Source organism: Odocoileus virginianus, chromosome 34 (genome assembly GCF_023699985.2).
Source record: "Odocoileus virginianus isolate 20LAN1187 ecotype Illinois chromosome 34, Ovbor_1.2, whole genome shotgun sequence".
Lineage (NCBI taxonomy): Eukaryota > Metazoa > Chordata > Mammalia > Artiodactyla > Cervidae > Odocoileus > Odocoileus virginianus.
In genome coordinates this window covers 12,279,680-12,306,637 of record NC_069707.1, presented here as the reverse complement: position 1 = coordinate 12,306,637, position 26,958 = coordinate 12,279,680, and the positions used below count along the sequence as shown (strand labels likewise).

At 45.1% G+C, this 26,958-nt stretch overlaps 1 protein-coding gene across 3 annotated transcripts in view; it reads right to left on the bottom strand.

Moving 5' to 3' along the window:
• The window catches only part of CNKSR3 (CNKSR family member 3), a 108,168-nt gene extending 87,713 nt beyond the window's left edge, over window positions 1–20,455 (bottom strand). For all 3 annotated transcript variants that reach the window (XR_002310862.2, XM_020878001.2, XM_070461399.1), the window contains exon 1: window positions 20,372–20,455. Coding sequence is in view for 2 of the 3 variants with exons in the window: in XM_020878001.2 (XP_020733660.1) it covers window positions 20,372–20,423 (52 nt within the window). In the remaining variant the exon portion in view is untranslated. The remainder of the gene's footprint in view (window positions 1–20,371) is intronic.
• Window positions 20,456–26,958: the final 6,503 nt, after the last annotated feature.

Here is a 26,958-nt window from a genome sequence, read left to right as displayed (position 1 = left end):
CCAACTCCTATCTCTTTTTTCAATCAAGTCAATGTTTTAATAACTTTTTTTTTAATGAAAAGTTATGTTCCCTTGTACTATAAAAGTCTGGTCAATTTCACATTTACAGATCAAAGGAAATAAATACCCAGGAAGCCAAGTTAATTTTTGCACAAAGGCTTTAACTGCTATTTCTCCTTGGGATTCAAGGGTTTCCCATACATTTCATGTGTGCTCAGTCATGTCCAACTCTTTGCGACCCCACGGACCGCAGCGTGCCAGGCTTCCCTGTCCTTCATCATCTCCCAGAACTGACTCAAACTCATGTCCATCAAGTCAGTGATGCCACCCAACCATCTCATCCTCTGTCATCCCCTTCTCCTGCCTTCAATCTTTCCCAGCATCAGGTCTTTTCTAATGAGTTGGCTCTTCGCATCAGGTGGCCGAAGGATTGGAGCAGGAACTTCAGCACCAGCCCTTCCAAAGAATATTCAGGATTGATTTCCTTTAAGATGGACTGGTTTTATCTCCTTGCAGTCCAAGGGACTCCCAAGAGTCTTTTCCAATAGCACAGTTTGAAAGCCATCAATTCTTTGGCGCTCAGCTTTCTTTATGGTCCAACTCTCACATCCACGCATGACTACTGGAAAAATCATAGCTCTGACTAGACAGACCTTTGTCGGCAAAGTAACCTCTCTGCTCTCTAATATACTGTCTAGGTTTGCCATAGCTTTTCTTTCAAGGAGCAAGCGTCATTTAATTTCATGGCTGCAGTCACCATCTGCAGTGGTTTGGACCCGAAGAAAATAAACTCTGTCACAGTTTCCATTGTTTTCCCATCTACTTGACATATTTCCTCCCAAAGGAAGGCCACTCCAAGACATAAAGTCCTCCGTTGACTTCCACCTGCTCAGAAGCATAAACAGGTCCCTGGTGACGCAGCCTACTCCGCACACATCGCTCCTCTGGGCTCATCTCTCTCCACACCACCTCTGGACAGACCCAGCACAATCAAGTTCTTTCAGTTGCAAGTAAATTGCATGTCTCTCTGGTCACCCAGTTCTCTCCCAAATCTTCTCCTTCCCCTCCTCTCTTTCCCCTTCTCTGTCCCCTCCTCCTTCCTCTAGGTCTGGCTACCTTCTGCTCACCCTACAGGTCAGGACTTGGATGTGGTTTCATCCAAGAACCCTCCATGCTGTGCCCGTTCAAACACTCGATTACTCCTCTGCGCTCCTAGGATGCCCTGGCGCTGAAGTGTCTATGGGCTTGCCTGTAAACTCCACTCAATAGAAGGTGCCAAAGACATAGGGACCCTATCACTGCACCTACTAGAGACAAAGGATAGGTGCTTGATGAATGTTTGATGATTTACATTTAAAGTTGACTGGTTTATCTCTATCTGCACCAGTTTTCCTGCTGACAAATGGCTCCACTTCTGGCTGGGCTCAGACAGTAAAGCGTCTGCCTACAATACGGGAGACCCGGGTTCCATCCCTGGTTCAGGAAGATCTCCTGGAGAAGGAAATGTATTCCCACTCCAGTATTCTTGCTTGAAACATCCCATGGATGAAGGCGCCTGTTTAGCTACAGTCCATGGGGTTGCAGAGTTGGACACGACTGAGCGACTTCACTTTCACTTTCATACATGATTTCACTGCATTCAAAACATTTCATATAAATCTTAGATGAAACAAGGGATTCTTCTGAGGTTTGGGGTCCATCCATAATAAATCTTTTCTACTTAAGTGGGTAAACTATGGAATAACACAAAACCCAGATAGAAAGCCATTTACTCTCATTTAAAAAAATACATATATTTAAACATATATTTAAACATGGAGCAGAGAGGGATTCCCAGGAGATCCAGTGGTAAAGAATCCACCTGCCAATGCAGGTGATGCAAGAGACACAGGTTCCATCCCCGGGGAGGAGATCCCCTGGAGGCAGAAATGGCTACCCACTCCAGTCTTCTTGTCTGGAAAATTCCATAGACAAGCGGAGCCTGGCGGGCTACAGTCCATGGGGCCACAGAGTCAGACACAGCTGAGCACGCACGCATGAAGCAGAGAGAGAGTTTCTACGGAATAACTCTTTCTCTATAGAAGCCACTGGTCCATAGTCATTCAGAGAATGAATAGCTTTGCTAGTATTAAAAAGTTAAGAGACTCCATAATCTAAGGTGTTCTGTTACCCAGTTAGGGAGGGCGAAACATGTCCCAATTCATCAAATATCTAGTTGCCAGGCCATCGTCTATTCCAAAAGATGGTTACGGATTTTAAACAATTAAAATGCATCCAGAAAAAAAAATAAAATGCATTCAGTCCTTATGTCATACATTCGGGAAGTCGCTTTAACACTGCGTGGTCTCTCAGGACATCAATGCCTCTTCTCCCATTTGCTCTTGAGTTTTACTCAGACTTTTGCATCCATCAACCCACCAAAATTGTCAAGTTCACCAATCTCTTCCACACACTAAAGACACTGGTGTGTATTCAGTCTCCCCTTACTGGCCCACCAGCAGTACTGGGCCCCGCTGCTGACTTTCTTGTACATCACCCCCCTCCCCACAAATGTCCTTCTGTTTACTGGCAGCGACTGGCTGGTTGCTCAACTCCTCCAGACTTGTAAAGGCGGGGATACCCCAGATTTCCTCTCTTCTCTTCTCTCCCTCTGCCCACTCACTGGGTGATATCATCCAGCCTCAGAGACTTTAATACCACGTATACCCCTGCTGCTGCTGCTGCCAAGTCGCTTCAGTCACGTCCGACTCTGTGCGACCCCATAGACGGCAGCTGACCAGGCTCCCCCGTCCCTGGGATTCTCCAGGCAAGAACACTGGAGTGGGTTGCCATTTCCTTCCCCGACGTATACCCTAGTGGTCACCAAATGTCTTCCTCGTCCCAAGCTCCCCCATGAATGCACACACACTCATCCAACCACCTGCTCCATTCAGCAAACCAGTAAGCACTGGACATTTCAAATCCAGATATTCTCTTAACCACCTCCTCCCACACTCCCCCACCTCTCTGTGGATGGCAACTCCATCCTTCCCACTCCCCAGAGCAAAAACATCATGGGTGTTGTCACACACCACCATTTGATTTCTCGGTAAATCCACTGGTCTTTCAGAACACCCAGGATACGGCCACTTGGAACACCCAGAACGCGGCCACCTCTCACAGAAGGGCCACAGCTAGCACCGGTCCCAGCATCATCTTTGAGATGATTATTGCCCCAGTGTCTTTTCTTGGTATTATTATTTCGGGGCCATGCTAGGTCTTCGTTGCTGCACGGGCTTTTCTCCAATTGCAGAGAGCAGGGGGCGGCTCTCTGGTTGCAGTGAGAGGGCCTCTCATTGCAGTGGCATCTCTTTCAGGGGCTCCAGGGCGCACGGGCTTCAGGAGTTGCAGCTCCCGGGCTCCAGAGCACAGGCTCAATTGCTGTGGTGCGCAGGCTGAGTTGATCCACAGCATGTGGGATCTTCCCAGACCAGGGATGCAACCCCTGTCTCCTGTAATGGCAGGCGGATTCTTTATCACTGATTCACTCGGGAAGCCCACCCAGTGTTTTAACTAGCTCCCTGATCCCCGCCGCTTGCTCACTTCTGTCGACTCAACACAGCAACCACTATAACCTTAAAATGTACATCTGATATCACTCTTTGGCTCCAAACCCTCCAAAGGCTCCTCAAATGCCAACTTAAAGCCAAAGCATACATAACGATCCCTACGGCTCTGCACGATGTGGGCCCCCACTCCTCTGACCTCATCTCCTGCTGCTCTCCTCCTGGCTCCCTCTGCTCAAGACACCCTGGCTTCCCTGCTCCCTCCACATGCCAGGACCTGGCCAGTCTCAGAGCATCTTCCCTCTGCCAAGAACATTCTTTCACCCGTTGAGCCGAGGTGCCCACCAAAAGCTTTCCCCTGGTCATCCTAGCAAACGCTGTATGCCCGATGTCCCTCTGCATCCACCTATGGGCCTGGCCCGAAGCCTGTACCACACCCACGTGCTACGAGTTTTACTTACTGTCTGTCTGCCCCATAAGAACATCAGCTCCAGGAAGACAGGGACTACACTCTCTTCTTTTCACTGCTGGACCCTCAGTTCTCAGAAGAGCGCCTGTACAGGCACTTGATACAAATCTGCCGAATGACTGCCTGGTGACTAGCTACCCTCACCAAGCCTGGTGCAAGTGCCAGCTAACAGGGCACTCGAGTTAACAGATGGAAAAGTTAAATGTAAAAGAGTTAGAGTTATATTTCTCTTAACATGGCCTAGCGACACTACTTCATCCAAAACTTTATTTCCAGAGCTACACCTAATGTGAAAGACATGTGGCATCATTTCAGAATACCAGGTAGTGCAGTTAGTATTTAAAAGTCACAGTTTAGAAATGAGCAGATTTTAAGAGAAATGTCAGGCATGCAGAATACCAGGCAAGATGTTGTAAGAAAGATTGCCTATCATTTTATGGTGGTGGTAGTCGCTCAGTCATGTCCCAGTCTTTGTGATCCCACAGACTGTAACCTGCTAGGCTTCTCTGTCCAGAAGGATTCTCCAGGAAAGCATACTGGAGGGGTTGCTATTTCCTTCTCCGGGAGATCTTCCCGACCCAGGAATCGAACCTGGGTTTCCCACAATGCAGGCAGATTCTTTACTATCTGAGCCACCAGGGAAGCCCCACCGTATTACAGGGTTCCTATTAAGAATCTATCAGCTTTACGTGAAACTCACAGAAAAGATCGTATCTACTTCTAAGGGTTGGTAAAGCCAATGACGAATAAGAAAACAGGTCATGTCACGTCTGTGGAGGACAGACCTGTCATCCCCTTGAGTGCCAGGCCCTGGACAAGACCTACACACCCTTGGCACTTTTCCAGCCGCTGTAATGCAAAGGAGCCACTAATCTCAGGGAACCGGCTCCTCAGCCCACACAGGAATGGCATCCAGAAATGCTGATCTCACTAAGCGTTGAACAAGACTGAAGCGATTACTCTAAGATGCATTTTTTGCACTGAGCACTGACTGTGGATCTCCACGGACACGCTGTCCTGCAGGACTCTAATCTCCTCTTCGTGTGCCGCATCTTAGACTGCACCGTACCGAAATAATTCAGGGTGTCAAATTCATGTGTATTGCATCATTTCACACTCAAGGTGGAGGACCTAAATTTCCGCTAACACTCTCCTATTTTAACACATTCCGTGTGCCAACCTGCATGATATTTACACCTCATTAAAACATGAGACGATCAGAGTGCCGCCGTGAGGGAGGGCACTGTGTTTTCTGGAGTGTTTGATTCGTGAGAGATGCTGGGCCTGTGCAAAAGATGTCTCCTCTACAAACCGGATCGGCTTTTGAGGGTGGTACCTGGAAGGTGCGCTCACTCCCAAACCCACAGAGCAGCTGTTTCTAGAATTCCACAGACTCCAGTGAGGCACGACCATGCTAAGGCAGGCAGACACGAGTGGTCCTCTGCTCTCCACCCCCACGAGCAGACCTTGCCAAGGCTTCAGGACCGCTCGCGGGCCGTGCCTCTCTCAACAGCTCTTCCTCCCGTCCCCCCTCAAGACCCTTTCTCTTAAACAGGCCTCTTCAACTCTCTCCGAGAGGCCAGCTCAAATGCCTCCTGGAGCTGGTCTCAGACTCCAATCACTCCTCCATCCAAATCCCACCCCCCCAACATCCCACAGTTCTGCCAGCATTACGCCTCCTTTCAAACCCCTGTATTACTTCTCCATTATCCACTGAATTAACAACAAAGTTCCTAAAGGCCAGTGGCTCTCAAACTGTCATTTATAACTGGTCTTTCTGTTCCTTGCACGAAGCAGAGGAACTGGTACCAAAAAGGAAGTCTATATACTTTTTCATTTTAAATTTTCAAAAAGAATAAATAGTAGAAATAAACACTTAATGAAAGTTTAATAAAAGATGATCCATAATGGATATGTGTATGTATTTATATAAACACAGCCTGTATACTTACATTTACGTGTGTGTGTTTATATACACATATACACACTGCTCATTTACAAATGGACTGTTTATTTACAAAGCAAGCTGGAAAGCTGAAATATCCTGAAACCTTTGTCGTGAAGTTTTGTGGACTGCATTTTGGGGTGAGCACTACCCCAGTTTAAGCACTAACACTACTGCTTTTCCTGTTTGTCTCCCAATTCAGAACACAGGGAAGATAGAAAGACCTTGAGTAAACTGGTAACTCTTCAAAGACAACCACAAAAGCCAGCAGAGAAGTTAGGAGCAAATGCCTTATTTCAGGGCATATGCTTTATTTTATACGTAAAATCTTACTGTACAAACAGAAACACTTCCTGTCAGGCACCAATACCACAAACCCAGTGGCAAAGTAAACTCAATCCAGAGAAGCCAAATTCCTGTTTTCACACTGAAGAGTTAACTACTCAATGGTCTGCTGGGCTCATCAAGGCATTGGTATTTCGGGCTTAATAATACTTGTAGGGCATTACATATTACAATACTAGAAATAAGAGAATTAGTTAAGTAGCAAAATGAAGTTAAAGATAACAGATATGCTAAATAATTAATGGATTGCTACATAGCTAAGTGTATTCACATCTTAAATGTCTGTTTCTTACTAAGACAATTAACATCTGACCACCACTGTCCACAGGCTTCCCAGACGGCTCAGTGGGAAAGAATCCACCTGCCAATGGAGGAGACATAGGTTCAGTCCCTGGGTAGGGAAGATCTCCTGGAGTAGGAAAAGGCAACCCACTTCAGTATTCTTATGTGGAAAATTCCATAGACAGAGGAGCCTGGAGGGCTATAGTCCATGGGATCACAAAAGAGTCGGACACAACTGAGCGACTGAGGATGCACACACAGCTGTCCACAGCAGAATCAGCAGACTAGCCCATAGACATGTTACGTTTGGCCTATACCAAAAAAAAAAAAAAAAAGCTGTTGACAGATTCCTAAAAACTAGAAAATGACACAAATAAAGCCAGACAGCCAGCTTCATTCGAAAACAACAATAACAACAAAAAATCAGAAGATCTGGAAACTGCAGGTTCACCGTCAGCAGAGACTGAGTAGCACATATATCTTTGGGTTTGCCACAGTCTCCACCACTCCCTGTTGCTCACTTGCCCCCACATTTCCATTTCTGCCATTGCCTCCAGGCCCCTGTAGGCATCCAAGTCCGCAACTCCTGTTGCAAGTCTCAGCACCGCCCCTGGTCCTCAGGGTAGCAGCTTGTTACTTCTGGATTCTCCTGACCTTTGTCAACTGCAGGAGGGGGCTCTCAAACTCCACCTGCACGGCCTCGTGTCCAAGGCCTAAAACAAAAGAGCTCTTCACCTTGGACTGCAACATGTTTGCCACTGTTTTCTGCTGTTTCTTTCCCTCCCTGCCCTTTACAACTGCATGGCTTGTTCAAAGCCAGCACGCTCAATGAAAGAGAAAAACTATCCTTTCTCCCTCAAAGTGGAATGGGGGAGGAGGTGTCACATTCTGCTCCTGCCTGAGAACCAGGCCTGGAAATCCCACACAAAAACCTAAACAGGTGCTGCCTGACCGTAAAACATTCCCCTCATTCTGTGTTTTCCTGGGGCTGAACACTCACCTGGGTGAGGTACACAACCAAAGGATCCCCTGGGCCTGGGGTGGTGCAACTGGCTAGAAGCCCAGAGGTGCAAAGGCTTTAACCCTTCCCTGCCCACTCTGTGGAAAGGATGCTTACAGTCCTCGTTGCATGGACACACCTACAGAAATATGTAACAACTGTCCCTACTAGAAAAGTTCTCTTTCCTAATCAACCGTTATGTACTAGCTGAAAACCAGCTGGAGACAAGAATTATGGAGGATGGTCTGACATACATCATTTATGGTTCCACACGAGTGGTACACATCGGTGGTTCTCGAATTTTAGCCAGCACCAGAATCAGTGACCGACTGGTTAAAATAGGGCTTCCTGCATCCTACCCACAGAGTTTCTGAATCTGTGGCTCTCAGATACGGCCTGAGAATTTACATGTCTAAGCTCTGATGTTGAAAAGGGAAGGTGAATGGATAAGCAACCAGGCCCTACTATATAGCACTGGAAATTATACTCAATATCCTGTGATAAACCTGAATGGAAAAAAACATGAAAAAAATGTGTATATACATATACCTGAGTCACTCAGATATACAGCAGAAATTAAATACAACATTGCAAATCAACTATACTTCACTGAATTTTTTTTAAAAACCTTATGCTTAATTAAATTAAAACGGGATCCAGCTTTTAAATATATACATTTGTTTAAAACAAAAAGTAGACTGCAGTTTGGAAGGACTAAAACAAAAAAAGAAAAAGAAAGTTCAAGAGCAGTGGTGACAAGACATTGAGCCACATTATGCTTACTTCTTGTAAACGTCAGGAACCAGGGACAATTGTCACAGATTTACAGGTGCTCATTAAGTATCCCAACTAAGTGGCCCAGCGGTAAAGACTCTGCCAGCCAAGCAGGAGACCCAGGTTCGATCCCTGGCTTAGGCAAATGCCCTGGAGTAGTAAATGGAAACCCATTTCAGTATTCTTGCCTGGGAAATCCCATGGATAGAGAAGCCTGGTGGGCAACAGTCCATGAGGTCGCAAAGAATCGGACATGACTGAGCGACTAAGCACATAGTAAGAATTAGTGTTTCTCCACCTCCGAAAAGAGTCTTTCTTTGCATATCAGCTTTAGATGAGATTCTTAAACCTGACCGAGGAGTTCAGTTCAGTTGCTCAGTCAAGTCTGGCTCTTTGCGACCCCATGGACCACAGCATGCCAGGCCTCCCTGTTCATCACAACTCCTGGAGTTCACCCAAACTCATGCCCATTGAGTCGGTGATGCCATCCAACCATCTCATCCTGTCATCTCCTTCTCTGCCAGCCTTCAATCTTTCCCAGCACCAGGGTCTTTTCAAATAAGTCAGTTCTTCACATCAGGTGGCCAAACTATTGGAGTTGAGGCTTCAGCATCAGTCCTTCCAATGAATATTCAGAACTGATTTCCTTGCGGATGGATTGGTTGGATTTCCTTGCAGTCCAAGGGACTCTTAGGAGTCTTCTCCAACACCACAGTTCAAAAGAATCAATTATTTGGCACTCAGCTTTCTTTATAGTCCAACTCTTACATCCATACATGACTACTGGAAAAACCATAGCTTTGACTAGATGGACCTTTGTTGGCAAAGTAATGTCTCTGCTTTATAATATGCTGTCTAGGTTGGTCATAACTTTTCTTCCAAGGAGTAAGTGTCTTTTAATTTCATGGCTTCAATCACCATCTGCAATGATTTTGGAGCCCAAAAAAATAAAGTCTCTCACTGTTTCCATTGTTTCCCCATCTATTTGCCATGAAGTGACAGAACCAGATGCCATGATCTTAGTTTTTTGAATGTTGAGTTTTAAGCCAACTTTTTCACTCTCCTTTCACTTTTATCAAGAGGCTCTTTAGTTCTTTTTCACTTTCTGCCATAAGGGTGGTGTCATCTGCATATCTGAGGTTACTGATATTTCTCCCGGCAATCTTGATTCTAGCTTGAGCTTCATCCAGCCCACTGAGCTTCATCCATCATCATTTCTCATGATGTACTCAGCATATGTTAAATAAGCAGGGTGACAATATTCAGCCTTGGCATACTCCTTTTCCTATTTGGAACCAGTCTGCTGTTACATGTCCTGATCTAACTGTTACTTCCTGACCTGCGTACAGATTTCTCAAGAGGCATGTCAGGTGGTCTGATTTTCCCATCTCTTTGAGAATTTTCCACAGTTTGTTGTGATCCACACAGTCAAAGGCTTTGGCATGGTCAATAAAGCAGAAATGGACGTTTTTCTAGAACTCTCTTGCTTTTTCGATGATCCAACGGATGTTGGTAATTTGATCTCTGGTTCCTCTACCTTTTCCAAATCCAGCTTGAACATCTGGAAGTTCATGGTTCACGTACTGTTCATGTACTGTTGAAGCCTGGCTTGGAGAATTCTGAGCATTACTTCACTAGCGTGTGAGATGAGTGCAATTGTGCGGTAGTCTGAGCAACAGTATGAAAAGGCCTAGGGGTGCTTGTAACCAAGTCACTTCATACCATCTGCCTCTGGATGTCTTATCAGCAAGGATTATTTGTGTTTTTTATTTAATACTTATTACCAACAATTTTAGCTTTTAGTGTAGAGGCAGTCGTTTTCATAAACGCTACTGACAGGTGTATCACCTGCCCACAGCGAGTTTAAGACTCCAGTTGGAATCCATGCGAAGACGGTGCTGACAATATCAATGGTGCTTCATGAAGTCTGGTCCCACTCCACACAGTAAGCCAGTTTTTCTGTTTCAAAGGTCATATTCCAGGTAGACTTTTGGCTTGCTTCTCTCCAAGACATGGTAATATAAAATTACTCTGAGAACACAAAAGTCTGTTCAATTAACATAGGTTAAAGTTAGAAACACATAAGCACACACTCACTCACGTACGCACACATCCACTCCTAAACCCCAAACTTATGAATTTCCCCTCCGCTGCAAATCTCTGAAAATAGGAAATAGAATACTTCCTTTCACTAAAAGGTCTTCCTCAGGAAGGCATGATTCATATGGTCATGCTCACCGCCTTTTCTGTCTGATGACACAGGGGGGTTTCCTCTAAAAGCCTGAGAGATACTCTCCTTAAAGGGGTGGGGCTGACATCAGGTGTGTGAGGTAAAGCTTCTAGGTTATTCCAATATAAATCTGTGCTGCTGTGCTAAGTCGCTTCAGTCGGGTCCAACTCATTGCGATGCTACGGACCATAGCCCGCCAGGCTCCTCTGTCCATGGGATTCTCCAGGCAAGAATACTGGAGTGGGTTGCTGTGCCCTTCTCCAGAGGATCTTCCCAACCCAGGGATCAAACCTGGGTCTCCCGCATTACATTTTTTACCATCTAAGCCACCAGGGAAACCCATGAATACTGGAGTGGGTAGCCTATCCCTTGTCCAGGAGATCTTCCGGGCCCAGGAATTGAACTGGGGTCTCCTGCATTGTGGGAGGATTCTTTATCAGCTGGGCTGCCAGGGAAGCCCCAGTACAAACCTGAAGTGAAGTGAAGTAAGTAAAGTCACTCAGTCGTGTCCGACTCTTTGCGACCCCCACCAGGCTCCTTGGTCCATGTGATTTTCCAGGCATGAATACTGGAGTGGGTTGCTGTTTCCTTTTCCAGGGGATCTTCCCAACACAGGGATCGAACCGGGGTCTCCCGCATTGTAGGCAGACGCTTTACTGTCTGAGCTACCAGGGAAGCCCTACCGACCTTCAATTCTCTCCCACTCACTCCTTCCCTGTTGATAAGTGATGCATTGCGGTTTTCTTTTTTTAATGTGTTCAACTCTCACCTGTTGAAAATTTCTCAAAATACCATCTGCTCAATCAAAAATATGGTGACTCAATTTTCTAAAGTAAAATTATGATAGTCTTTTAGTGGAGCAAAATATTTTCCATTAGATCTATTGACCAGCTTCCTTTGACTCAACTATTTTCAAGTTTTCATACAAAAAGCTTTCTGATTTTTACAACCTACTGAATTCTAAGGAACTGTTTTGCTCTAGTAAACACAACTGCCTCTGCCCTCCTGATCCCAGGTTAGAAACTGTTCAATCAGTCATTTGATGTCAAAGAAAACAAACTAGGCTAAGTCCACTTTCACAAAAACCCTATTCATAGATGAATAAACAGCCTCAGAAACTGTAGCTCCCAGCAAAATGTGCCAGAGGAGAACAATGACGTGAACAAAGCATGTGAACGCAGAAAGAAGGGTTGCACCCTCCCTTTTAAATGACAAGCGAGTAATCAGGATGAGGGGAGAGGACGGGGAGCTCTTAACCCTGGCAGAGAAAGCAAAAAAAACAAAAAAGAATCTACATCCCAGTTTCAAAGATAATTCTTAAATTATCCAGATGTGATGTTACCAGTGAACCAACTGTACCTAGAACTTGGCTTCTCAGATGCTGGAGTCATCAATACCTTCAACCAAGATAGTAACACTGTCATCTCCAGAATATCGCAGTGCCTTCCAGCGGGGCTCCCTAAACTCATTTCTGCCTCGAGAATCCAGATCAAATCAAGTCACTCCCCAGCCTTCGACCGTAACTAGAAAATATCGCAAAAGCCTAAGATGTGTAAGAGCCTCCATGATCTGACCGCTGTGTTTCTCTCTCACCCCAACCCCATCCAGCACAGCCCCCCATCCTTGCTCTTCATGACTCCACCATGCGCTTCCGCTCCTCAAAGGCTCCTAACCTCAGGGCCTTTGTACTGACTGTTCCTCCGCCTACAATGGCCCTCCCCCTAATTTTCCAGTGACTGGTTCCTTTTTGCCTTTCATACCCAACTATCATCTTCTCAGAGGAAGACACCATCCAAAGAAGCCTCCCAATTAGTCATGCTCTTTCACCTCTCTGCTTCAAACTCCTCTCGGCACTGATCACGACTGGATATTTTCTTGTTCATCTGCTTTGCTTTGGTGGGGGTTTTGCTATTGTTTGTCATCTCTACTTCTACCCCATTAAAGTGGGCACCCAGCTGGACCCCTGCACCTAAAACACAGATGGATCTCCAGCACCTGGAACAGGAGGTGCTAAATTCCACAATGCTTGGAACTTAGTAGGTCCCTAGCAGACACGACTGAAGCAACTTAGCAGCAGCAGCAGCAATCAGTTATTGAATGAACGAAATTCTCTTTTTACTCAGCATGGAATTTGACATCAAGGAAAGTGTTCTTCCTGAGCTCTCTCCAAGAGAGCCACAACTAAACCTTTCCATGGAACCACCTTCCTACAGGACACGTGCTCAATTGTTCAGTCGTGACCAACTCTTTGCAACCCCTTGGATTGTAGACCCCAGGCTCATCTCTCCACGAGATTTTCCAAACAAGAATACTGGAGTGGGTTGCCACTTCCTCCTCCAAGGGATCTTCCTGACCAGGGATCTTCCTGACCCAGGGATCGAACCCGCGCCTCCTGTATCCCTGCATTGGCAGGTAAGATTCTTTACCACTAAGCCACATGAGAAGCCCCCTAAAGGACACACAAGGTCCCCAAAGGAAGTGAGAGAGAAGTCCCAAGGAAATAACGAGGAGAAGGCAGAGAAGAAAGTTAACTCACCACCTATCTATCAACACAGAGGAGGATGGAACTGTCATAAAACATTAGTAAATGTGAAAGATGATGATCAGTCGCAACAGAATAAAATATTTAAGCAATAATAACCCAATTACAGTACATATTAACTTGGAGTCATTTTAAGTTAATCAATAACAAGTTTATGAACACGTTTATGCCATACATTATGCAAAATGGTTTCTTTACGTTACCTCTTTTAATTCTAACAAAAACACTGTGAGTTAATTAGCAATCCCATTTCACAGATGAGAAAACTCAGGCAAGCTTTGGGAAGATAAGATACTTACCCAAGTTTTCAAATCAGTTACTGTCCCATACAGAATCTGAATCCAGATCGATTTTATTCCAAACCATGCATATGATTCACCAGGCCTGATCTCTCCCATAGCAGTTACAATGAAAAAGCTGTGAGGAATCAAAGGCAAGCAGGAAATGAAGCCATAAAAATCGCAGGTGCTGTTGAAGAAAGTTAAAGGTATATATGGATGGATGGATGCGGTTCCCTCAAATAGAAATGTTAATTGTAACAGACAAAAAAAAACCTACCATATGACACTCAAAATAAAATAAAATAAAAATCAGATTAAGAGAGTCAAAAAGTGAAATGATTCATTCCATTATGGAGCTGCATTCTGAAACAATACAACACAGTCAACAAACCACAAGAAAAATAAGTAACTGGCAAGAAGTGTCTCAAATGCTAAAAGGTCAGGCCCAAAATATGTAGGGTTCTACTCAAGCTGTGAAATAAAAAAAGAAAGAAGGAAAGAGAAAGAAAAGGAATGTATCCCATGAGTGGAAACCCTGAAGCGATCCTCAGGAAATACAAAAGTCAAAAGTTCTTTGAAGCTGCCCCTCCCATCACTTGTTGATGGAGAGAATGAAAAGCACCATCTTGGCCAGAGGAGGCACTGGGGCTGCACAGAACAAAAGAACAAGAAGTCTGCGGGGTCTGGCCTTCTGAGCTGGGACAACTCATTTCATGTCCGAAGCCTCTCTCCTCATTTATGGTAGAGGGATACCTTCACTGTGCCCCTCTGGGGCTTGTGAAAATGTCAGAAGAGCTCGGGTAAATAAAACATGCTTTAAAGCCTAGCTAATAGCTAAGCCTGGAGAAGGAAGTGGCAACCCACTCCAGTATTCTTGCCTAGAGAATCCCGTGGACAGAGGAGCCTGGTGGGCTGCGGTCCACGGGGTCGCACAGACATGACTGAAGTGACTTAGCATGCATGCATGCATTGGAGAAGGAAATGGCAACCCACTCCAACATTCTTGCCTGGAGAATCCCAGGGACAGAGGAGCCTGGTGGGCTGCCGTTGATGGGGTCGCACAGAGTCGGACACGACTGAAGCGACTCAGCAGCAGCAGCAATAGCTAAGCCAGGGGTGAAAACCCCAGAAACCTCACGAAACAAGTGCAAAGAGGAAAAGGAGGTGAAAACACGGATGTCCCAGAGCTGGAACACAACAGGCTAGAAATGAACAAACATTGAGGTGGTGACACAGAAGCAGCGAGACAGAAAAGAGACGCGCCCACAGCTTTCCGCAATGATGTGAACGCAAAAGGGCAGTGTGCAGGGGCGGCCTGAACAATCTCCACCAACAGAGAGCTCAGACACCCGGTCTCGATGTGCTTCCAAACTTTGAGACCTGCCCTGAAATGACATTCAGTGTCATTTTCCAGCAACAAAGAATTCTCCCTTCAAAATCATCTAAGTTTGGTGAACCTGGTGCAATCACAGATGGTATGGCCCAGTGATTGGCCAAAAGGCCATCTCATCCCCCCGAGTCCACCTGAGGATCTTAAAAGCACACTTCAACCACACAAACCCACGGCCACTCCCTGACGCCCTTCCTACTACTTATCTTTAAAAAAAAAAATGTTGTTATGAGAATGCTTCCCGTCCCACGAAATATGGAAGAAGGCTCAAGAGAAATGTCTCATTCAGTTTGCAGAGAAGAACCTGATGCTGTTGCTAGGTGGCACTTATAAACATAAACACACCCTAAGATTGCTTTTCTGCTTTAATTAGTGGCCAAGTCAAGCACCCTGAAGTTAAGTGTCATCCCTGGGGAACTTAAATAAAACAGATGGAGCCCAAGTCCGATCAGACAGCGGGACCTGCCAGCGAAGGAAGAAAACGCGTTTGCAGTGGCTGCTAGAACAGAGCTCTCCAGCCGCAATGAGCATGTGGATCACCAGGGCCTCTTGTTAAAATGCAGATTCTGAGTCAGCAGGCTTGTAGCTTCTGCATCTCTAACAAGCTCCCGGGTGATGCAGGTGCCACGAGTCTTGGACTAGGCGCCAGACAGGGGTCCACAGTCCAAAGCAAGAGCCAGTCCTAACACCATGGTCACTGGAAGTCCAGTTACTGCAAGAAAAGAGTCGAGAAAATACGGTTGGAACTTATTTCCCAAAGAGGGCTCATGACATTGGTGAGAAGCCCCTATTATCACACGGCAAACCAAGAATCTTCCCCTGATTAGTGATGCTGAGCATCTTTCCATATCCTTGTTGGGCATCTATGTGCGTCTCATCACTTTTTATTATTTCTGCATTTTAGTATTTTTAAAAGAAATTTGCCTAAGATGAATTAATAGTCTTCCATATGCTTTTTTTGTAATATTTTTAAGTTTACTCTTCTTAACTAAGCTTTAGCTACACCTAGAATTTACTGTGCACATAGGATGCAACAGTATGGTTATGAGTATAAAATGTAAAGAATTTAATAAAATATCAATGTAGAAAAAGCCAGGGGGGAAAGGGGCAGGAAACAAGAACCTTCTTGACCAGCTACAAGTCCCACCCCGGGTTCCCTGCGTGCTTGGCAGAGAAATCTCCACGACACCGACTGGTATCCCTGAATGGTAAGAATCAACCTTTTGACAGAAGGCTGCTCAGAGAGAACAATTCATGTCCTGGAGCTATAGGATCAAAGAGGAGAAGAAGCAATAAAACAAGGAGTAGTAATAGAAGAGCTTACATAAGCTCGAACCGGCAGAGGAGACACCAGGAATCTGATTCCACAGCCCCTACTCTCATCCCTACGCTCCAATACCTGGTATAAGCCACAGAAGTAATGAAATAATGGAGCAGAGAAAGGTGTTTAGAGCATCACTGCCTATCAGCATGGGGCCAAACACTGCATCTCTCTGCTTTAGTTTCTTTGTCTTTACCGTGGGCTAATAATGGTTCCTACACCTCTCTGGGTTTTCTGAGGATGAAATGAGGAAGCCTAAATGAAGTACATGGCCCACTGTCTGATATATCATAAATGCTTCAATGAATGTTTTTCTACTATTATGATTAAGAAAACTCTATGGCTGGAGTCCAGGAGATAGAACTGGCAAGAAATTGGAATAAAGCAAAGAGTTCTTGACCCATGGCCAAATGGTAGACCTACAGCTGCCAAAAGAAAAGGACCTTCCTTTTTCAGTGACCCTAGAGGCTAAAGGAAGAAGAACCAGCTAACTGGAACCAGGATGACAAAGAGCCTGGGATCCGGACGGCACCATGAAGCCCCCATGAAGTCCTAAACTCCCTACCCCCAGACTTCTTTGACAAGAAAAAAACCAAAACTCATTTCGTTAGTCCACCAAAAACTGGGTTTTCTGTTACACACAGCTGACCTTTTTTTTGCCTGATACATGTTGTAAAAGCTCATTTGCTTTGCAAAATCCTTTACCAAATCATCTGGAAGGCATGATGCCATGAAATGATGAAGTGATATGACGTACAAATAACTTTCCTGACACATACAGAATAGGGAGAATAAGACACACAGCAGCTGAGTCTCCCGCACTAACATATAAAAGAGAACTCACGGTGGGCTTCTGATGGTCTCCTCATCAGTGTGGTAAAGATGCTGACAGTCCTCTAGGGGTGACCCTGGGAAGAACCTCATGAGAAGATGGAAGAAAACAAAGCCAAACCATCTGTGGTCAAACACTTCTCAGCTGTGTGCCAATGGTCAAGGCACTTAACTTTCCTGTGCCTCGATGTTCTCAGTTGCAAAATGGAAACAACAGTTCCTGCCTCAAAGGGTGCTTACGTATTTAAGGGAGCTAACACATGTACAACGCTTAGACCTGCGCTAACACTCACTGAGGATCTACTAAAATTCTGGTAGTTTCCCTGGCGGCTAAGAAGGTAAGGAATCTGCCTGCAATGCGGAAGACCCAGGTTCAAACCCTGGGTTGGGAAGATCCCCTGGAGAAGGGAATGGTAACCCACTTCAATATTCTTGCCTGGAGAACTCCATGGACAGAGGAGGCTGGCGGACTACGGTCCATGGGCTCACAAAGAGTCAGACACGACTGAGCGACTAACACTTTCATTTCATTTCACTTCACTACTAATATTGCAACACTGGTGGTGGTAGTGCTAGTGATTAACAAATAAAAATAGTAACAATAATAAAAACCAGATGAATTACTTCATTCTGTAGACATCAACCTTTTTCCTAATGTATGCATCTGCCTAATAACATCAGCAAGAAAGCAAGCTATAGATTGTGGTTGGATTTAGACAGTTTTAAATCTAAGGCTTTCTCCAGTGCTCACCATCACCACTGCCACACTCATGCGATGCCAAGAGTGGTAAAGTCTACATGAAGAGCTGCTTATCAGTAGGATGTATTTATAAAATGGGGGTTGGGTAGAAAGGTTAACAAAGACAGCTAAAAATAGTCCTATAAGCAAACAAGTTTGCATAAGCCAACAGTTCATTAAAAAGTCAATACTTTCACACCATGACTCTTGAGAAATATTCAAGTAATGTGTCACGCAATTTGGGAGAATGTAGCCTCTTATCTAAGACTTAGCTACACACTTGCCCTTTCTATCTTTTCTAGATTCTAACACGGAAAGCATCCGGGTCATTCTATGGGGCTGCACCTAAGGGCACAAGCATTTTGTACAAAGGTGCCAAGTAGTAGCCACAGGTATGTACCCTAATCAGTACCCAATGCTCCAGAAATCAAGACACTGAATACTGAACCACCCATAACTTCTCTTGCAGGCCAATAGGAAACTTTCCCTCAGTGAAAGCAGTCTCAACTAAGTTACAATGTCAAAGCAGCAGGATCCCAAAAGCAGTTTAATCTGCTCTGCCTTTTAAATGCTAAACAAGCATAACCGATTGTGAATTTACACTTCTCTCCCAATCCCAAAAGGGACCAAAAAAAAAAAAGACAGAAATGAGGGTGTGAAGACCTCACTCCAAAATCCCCCTGTGTGCCTGTTACCGCTTTTCTGGTTGTACATTATCAGGTAGGCGGGCAACTGCTCAGGAAAGCCAAAGACTGGTAAGTTTAACCCTTTCTTTCACTCTGGCACAATACTATCCACGGAAATATAATGGGAGCTGTACAAGTCAGCCGCTTGTGTAACTTTACATTTTTCAGGAGCCACCTTTCAGAAGGTAAAAATACACAGGTGAAATTAACTTTAATAATAAACTTTATTTACCCCCAATGTCAAAATATTATCATTTCGACATGTAATGAGCATAAAAAAAAACCAGTAATGAGATAGCTTATATGCTATTTTTCACCCTAGTGTATATTTCACACTTACAGCACAGGCCAATTCGGACCAGCCATATGTCAAGAGCCCAAGGCCCATGAGTGATTACTGGCTACCATATTAGACAGAGCAGCTCTCCAGATCAAAAACTGATGTCATCAATTTTTCAGGTCGCTTCCCTGATGGACACGATGGTAAAATAGACCAACCAACTCAGACCAGGCAAGTCACTAGACAAGGGACCTAGTAGTATCTTGGATGGGGGAACACACCCCATTTCAAAACAGCATCTGGGTCTCTACAGATTTTATGTTTTATATTAAGCACAGACATTGTTAGTTATACGTTACTCCACATAGAAGTATTTGGTGTTTCATCTTCGTTTTAAGTAAGAGCCCCCCAAATTTTGGTCCCTGGACAAACCTCTTCTCAGGAGAGAGTGTATCCTGTCCCTTCTCCCAGAATGAATGGTCAGACATTCCGCCCGCTGACACCCCACATCTCCCACACGTCTGGGACACCCCATTGCGCATGGTCTGTGTGTACTCGGCAGGCGGGAGAAATGAGAAGCAGAGATGACCGGCGTTGGAGATGCTGCAGCCATGGGTGAGACAGTTAGAAAGATGACCTGATCTTACCCGCGTTACCTACCTCTCGGGCTTACGGATGACCAAGGGCAATAACAGAGAAGAGCTCTTAGCCAACTGTAAAGCGCTACCCAATTCTAGTTATTATTATTGAGAAAGGACACCATTCCTCACCTGAAAGAGCAGATAGAAGAAAGAAAACAAAATAGTAACTTCACACAGAGAGATACTGAGCTGGGCGGGGGGTGCGGAACCCACGATAACACGGGTTGTTCTTGGCGGACCCGTTCTCTAGACAGGGTTCAGAGAGGCTTGAGGAACCTCTATCACTTTTGCTTCGAAATCGTGGGAGGTACTTAACAGGAAGAGTGACAGCTCAGAGTCCAAGTCCGCAGGCTCGGTCCACCACCCCGGCCTGTCCTCATCCCCAAAGACGGCGTAACTCAGGATAATGGTTCCAAGCAGACTTCTTCCCAGAGTTTAAATGTGGCCTAAGACTGCGGCGCCAGCGGGGGTACTGGCGCCTTCCCGGAGCAAAAGTCATCGAGTCCCGGGGAGTCTGGCTCCAGGCTTCTCGCCGGCGCGAATGCCTCAGAGCTGGCGCGGGTGCTGCCCGGTCTCCTTCTCCAACAAAAACAGAGAGGCTCGCCGGGCCGCCGGAGTCTCCCCGTACCTGTCCAACCGCCTCTTCACGCGGCGAACTGCTCTGGGTAGGCGGCGTTTTTACGAGGTCCGAGGGGGGTCACCCACACAAAGGCGCCTTGTGCCTCTGCGCTCCCGGTGGGCGGCCGGGCCGCCGGGCTCCGCACCCGGGCAGGGCAAGGCGGGCGCCCCGGCCCGACATCCGCGCCCCCAACCCTCATCCTCCATTCAGAGGCCACCCGTACCCCCCCCCCCGGGGTTTAAAGATAAGGCTCCCCTCGGCTGGCCATAACCCGCACCCCCGAAAGCGGACACCAGAGACACGGGCGCAGAGAAGAAGTTTGCAGGCTCACCGCGCTGAGCTCTCAAAGCTTCTCGCCTGCAGCAGGGGCTGAGCAACCCCTCCCCGATCCCAGCTCCCCGCCGGCCCGATCCCCCGGCTGGAGACGCCGGGGAACCCCAGACTCGCTCACCTCTAGTCCAGTCCACCACTTGTTTGGGGCTCCACTTGGTCACGGGTTCCATGGTAGAGGGCCGGGCACCCAGCGGGGCTGGAGTCGGCGGTGAAGTCCTACTGCCCGCGCCTGTTGCCCCCTCCCGGGAGGGCGCGCCCCGCGGCCGGTCCCCGCGCCCGAGCGCCCTGTCAAGGGTGCATGGCCGCCGCCGTCAGCGGGGCATCCCAGCGCGGCTCGGCCCGGGCGGCGCTGCCCGCTCCCCGGCGCACGGGACAGCGGCGCGGCTCCTCCTCCGGCCGCCACCGTCCAGCTGCAGCTCCTCCTCCTCGTCCCCCGCGGCCGCCGCCGCCGCCGGGACCCCAGACACAGCTGCCGCTCCTAGGCGACGGCCGCTGCGGGGACGCGGGGCAGGGAGTCCAGATTCCCCCGGCCTCGGTTGCGAGCGCAGGACCTTTCCGCCGCCCCTCCGCGCCCCCAGGCCGGCACCGCTGCCTCCTGTTCCCGGACCGAGCGCTCGGCTCCCCGTCCAGCTCCTCCTCTGGGCGGCTGAGCTCTCCGGGGTCCCCGATCCTCGTGCGCCGGCGTCCCGAGCCTTCTCGCCCGCAGGTCCCACCTCCTGCGCCTCCCGGGAGGGCCGCACCGGGGCTGGGAGGAGCGCAGAGCCCGCGCGCTCGGGTTACAAAGTTCCAGCTCCCGGCTGCGAGCGCGGAATAAAAGAGGGGGCGGGGCCGGACACCCGGCGAAACTCGTGGGAGGGGGCGGAGCCGCCCCGGTCGGCCGACTCCGGTTACTTTCGCCCTGGAAACCTGCGTTCGCTCACCCCGAGTGGTCCCCGCCGACTTTCCTTTTCAGAGGGCGCACGGTAGATGCGCGTGCATCCTGGAAAGCCCATTGGGCTTGGGGGAGGCCAGGGTCCTATTTAGTACCAGTTCAATTTGTCTGGCTGTGAGCAGCAACACAATGAAAAATAATAAAGTCAAAAACTAAAGTTGAGATCTGCGTGTTTAAGTGTTTTGTGTCAATATTGCTCTTCGATCCAGACCTCCTCCTTTTACATTTCTTTAGGGAAAACTATTTTATTTATATCTTGAATGACATTGTGGCAATTTAACTCACTGCTCTTCTGTAAATTTATTGAAGTATGGTTGATCTAACATGTGTTAATTTCTGCTGCGTGGTGCCGTGATAAAAAACGTGTCCGCCAATACAGGAGACACGGGAGAGTGTGGTTCGATTCCTGGGTGGGGAAGATTCCCTGGCGGAGTAAATGGCAACCCACTCCAGTATTCTTGCCTGAAAAATTCCAAGGACAGAGGAGCCTCACTGGGTACAGTCCTTGGGGTTGCAAAGAGTCGGACATTACTGAGCACGCACATGCACGCAGGTTCTACCGTACAGAAAGTGATTCAGTTATACATGTATGTACATTCTTTTTCATATTCTTTTCCACTATGGTTAATCCCAGGATGTTGTCTATAGTTCCCTTCCCAAACTCCCAATCTATTCCTCTTCCACCTCTTCGCACCTGGGCAACCACAAGTCTTTGTAACTCACTTCTCTTTTAACGCTGTTGCAATATTTCAACTTCGAAACTGAGTCATAAAAAACTAGTAGCGTTTACGTTCTATACTGCTGTATTGTAATACTCAGATTTGCAAAGGGAGCTAATGCTCATGAATTAGTCATCAATCATGAAGGGAAAGTTGTTAGCCAACTGTTTAAAAAAAAAAAAAAAGGCCTGTGCACAGTTTCAGCGACTGACAGAGGGCCCTTTTACTTTCAGCGACTCTCTGTCTGAGGCCAGAGTTAACCCAGCATTGGGAGAAAATCCTAAATTCGAATATCTACCTCTCCTCCCTCAAGTCCCACTGCACCGCCCCCACCACACCCCAGCCCCTGCGGCCTCTAGCTCCCACTCACAGAGATTCTTTGGCACTTAGTGATTCTTACCTTCAATTGCATTATTCATTTATGTCTTCCCCTTGGAGACTGGTAACTCCTGGGGGGCAGAACTTAACCTGATATTATATAGAGCTTTTATTCTCTCCCTCTTCCTACCACTCGGCATCCAGCAGGAGTCAAAGGTGTGGCTGGTGTTTCTCCATTCACTTAATATGTATCTGTGGATGCCTCCTGAGTGCCAGCCAGCCCCTGCATTCATGAACTATCTGTTTGAATTGGTGATATGTACTATTTATACAGGTCTGCTTGAATGCACGTGTTGGAAGGACGGCTAACAGAAGGCCTATGCTTCTGTTGTATGGTGTGATGAGCTGGAGTGCCCAAGAAGAAAAAACATATTTGGAAAAGTGAAACATCAAACCCACCTTCCATGCAACTTACCTACAGGACAGAGAAGCCATAACAACACTGATATGAAGTTATCAAATATAGTGATTTTTGTTGTTGTTTGAGCAAGAGTTATCAGTAGACCAGGAAACTTGGTAAAGGCAATGACAAAATTCCAGATGGAGTAGCCTTTCAAAAAAAAATGACTTTTTAAAATTAATAACATCAATTGTTAACCATTTTTTCTTCATGGCAACAGATAGGGAAGCTCTCAATGTTTGTCACTGAATTCATTGGAAAATGTAACCAATCTTATCTACAGCTTTATTTACAGTAATCACTGAATTTTGTGACTTCTTTTAGTCATGATTAGCATGACCACACAATTTATCTCCAAGCCAAGATATTCCTGAATCTGAAAGGGGATTTACCAGTACTTAAGATGGAATAACATGAATTAACTGAGCCATATGGTCCCTGTAATTATGAAGAAAACGTCAAATGATGTCAAATGATTTTACCATAGCATTCTACTTGATGTTTTCACAGGGTTTTCAAACTCATTTGCATTCGTCACTACCAGAGTGTTAAAAGCTAAAATTCTGAGAGTCAAACAAGAGTTTGCAAAATTTTATCCCACTGAGTCAACCCATTATCTGTGTGTTGATGATAAATACATCATCGCTGAAAAGGAAGGCCATGTGAAGATCTCCAACCCGGAAGACCAATTAACTACCTAAATGAATTAGCATTCTGTTTACACTTCAAGTCCTGAAGGCTAATTACTATTTAAATAAGGCCTTCTACCTTAATTACAGTTGTTAGCATGTGAAAGTTTGAGGGAGGCCTGCTTTCCTATCTGAAATGCAGACTTGAAGATGTCCAGTCACTAATGGCAGATAATAAAGGCAGAATCTTAGGTAAATAACTTTGGAAATTAAAGTGGATACAAAACGATCATTTATAAATGTGCCAATTTTTCTTCTCTGCTTGCTGTAATCTTCACCACTCTGTTACACTGCACTGCAGGCACATTACCAAACAGCGGCCAGGCTAGACTCTTAAGAAGTAGAATTTCTCGCCGGCAGCTTGATGCTTACCACGATCCCTTACACAGAACAAAGAGCTAAATAAATCCTCTTTTTAATTGAATTTATAGAACTGATACTAGAGCCCAGGCTCCCTAGATTTCTCTTTTCAGCACCTTTATTTTTCTGCCTTGGGGTCTCCTTACACACATAGATCATTTATTCAGTCAATGAGATATTTACTCTGTATTATTAAAGCACGAAACTAGGCACAGAAACAAATGCCAAGTAGCCTTTGTCAGTTCAGTTCAGTCGCTCAGTCATGTCTGACTCTTTGTGACCCCATGGACTGCAGCATGCCAGGCTTCCCTGTCCATCACCAACTCCCAGAGCTTGCTCAGACTCATGTACATTGAGTCAGTGATGCCATCCAACCATCTCATCCTCTGTCGTCCCCTTCTCCTCCTACCTTCAATCTTTCCCAGCATCAGGGTCTTTTCCAATGAGTCAGTTCTTCGCAGCCTTTGTAGAATAAAGATATCATGGTTTTTTCAGAGGGGGGAGTTTCTCCTCTAATCTTTAATCAGAGGAAAGTACCCTGTTTGACCCAAAGAGTTCTAAGGATCAATACGATATGAACATTTTTGAGCCAGTCCATACTTGATTAATTTTTTGAGAACTAGTGATGAAACAATTTGTGTTAGTAGTTACTACCATAATTTGGTTGATAAATACAAGAGAAGCAAAATAAGCAAACCTGTAAGCAAATTAATCTGTAAAGACCCAGGCTCCTCCCCCAATCCAAAGCAATGTTTTCCAGAATGAGAGAAAAAAAAATAATAAAGTGAGCTTCCCCAGTCTACTTTCTCTCACAATTTATGATCCTTCTTTTGATTATCATTTTTTCCCATCATATTGATTTTTTTTATTCTTTTCAGAACACTCCAAATTACGTAATATTCTCTGCACATACAATTGTCTCATGTATATCTCTTATGTTATCTTACATCTTGAGAGATCCCAAACCATTCTTCAAAATGTTACCTGGGAAGTATTCTACTTGGTTTGTATTAAGCACTCTTATCTGTAACATGACCTCACTGCAAAGTCATCGGTTAAGTAAATTATCCAAGCTGTTGATGATCTTGTCTGTCAGTCAATTCCATTTGGTCTGAACTTCACACCACAATCATGCAGTTACCCTCCTAAATATGCTGAGTTTTTTATCAGATATTTCAAGTAGGAAAGTCCTCCAACTTTTTTTGTTTTGTCCTTTTAATTCTCACAAGGGCTGCCCTACTTATCCATATCCTTCTGATCAGTTACATTAACTCCTCCTACAGCAGGAAAGTTGATATTTGGCTTTCTTTTACTGAGCCCTATCTGTAACTCAGAGATCAATTTTGACTGGACAAATGTTCAGAAACCTCATCTTTTGAAATCAGAGTTGCAGAAATTGGTGACAATTTTGTAGCACAAAAGAGAAGGGTTGACACTGTTAAATCTTCTTTTCCAGGACTTAAAGCTGTATTTTGAAAGAATTGTTACATGAGGCCATACTCAGAAAAAAAGTTCTTTATGTACAACTGTTAAATTAGCCATTAGGGGAGCTTGCTATAGACCAAGAAGAAACAATCAATCCTACACATTCCCCCATGAATTTATGCTACTTTTCCTTCCAGCTCTCAAGCTGCCAAGAGTCCAGAAAGGAACCAAATGCCATTTGTACCGGTTGCTCTTACAGTTTCCATTTAACTTTGTGAGACTCATCATCTCTGCACATGAAAATACAATGCCAAGTGTTTCAGATCCAATGATTTTTGCTTGAAACATAAATTCCATCTTGATGATAACAGATAAAAGCTTAGGGTGAAAAAGTACTTTTGTTCGTCATAATAAAACTTAAAAATAAAGCTTTAATTAAACGAACCAAGCAAAAAACATTTCTTTATATTTTTTAAGTTGAGGTATAGTTGATTTATAATGTTTCAGATATACAGCAAAGTGATTCAATTGTATCCACACATATATGTATCTGTACATTCTTTTTCAGATTCTTTTCCATTTTAGCTTATTACAAGATATTGAATATAATCTCCTGTGCTATACAGTCGGTCCTTGTTGTTTTATATATAATAGTGTATATTACTAGTGTGTATACTATATACTATAGACAGTTGTGTATACTATATACCATATATGTATAATAGACCCATTTTATTTATAGTAGTGTGTATCTATTAATCTATTCCTAATTTATGCCTCTCCCCACCCCTCTTTCCCTTTGGATAACCATAGTTTGTTTTCTGTGTCTCTGAATCTCTTCTGTTTTGTAGATAAGTTAATTTGTGTCATTCTTTTAGATTCCACATATTAGTGATATCATGTGGTATGTTTCTTTCTCTGTCTGATTTACTTCATTTCGTATGATAATCTCTAAGTCTGTCCGTCTTGCTATAAATGGCATTACTTCATTCTTTTTTCATGGCTGTACAATATTTATTGTACATATATACCACATCTTCTTTGTCCGTTCATCTCTCAGGGGACATTTCTGTGGTTTCCGTGTCTTGGCTATCATAAATACAGCTGCTAAGAACATTGAGGTGCATATATCTTTCCTATTAATGTTTTTGTCTTTTCTGGATATATGCCCAGGAATGGGATTTCTGGATCCCACTGGTAACTCTATTTTAGTTTTTCAGGGACCCTCCATATTGTTCTCCATAGCAAACCAAGTAAACTTTAAACATGAGAAATAAAACACAGGTTTGAGAATCATAAACACACTACGCCACAATTTCACAAAAATCTCCAAAGTGTTAACAGGCAGGACATAAAAGCAATTGTCTACTTACTATTTTATGTTTTCCTAATTTGACTTTGGCATAACAGAGATATTCTATAATGTCATTTTACATCAAATAGAAATATAAATCCAAGTGCTCAGACTATAATTAAGCAGCTTTAATGAACTTTGAGTTCATTAAAGAAGTTTGCTCTTTCATTATACAGCTACAATTGCACAGCAAAGAAGAAATTTTCTTCTAGTTGTAACCTATCAGAATATTTAAATTCTTCAGCCTCTGCTATTCAACACACCCAGATTTTCACTAAAGACATGTTTATGCCTTCCATTTGGGATCCTTTTTGAGGATCTGTATATTTGAGCCTGTAACAGGGCCCTATTCCTTAATTTTCCACAACCAGGCCTTATATTCGGAAATATTGCAGTCATTGGGGATGGAGGAAAGGTAGAAAGAAAAGGAACATATTAGAAAAGCAGGA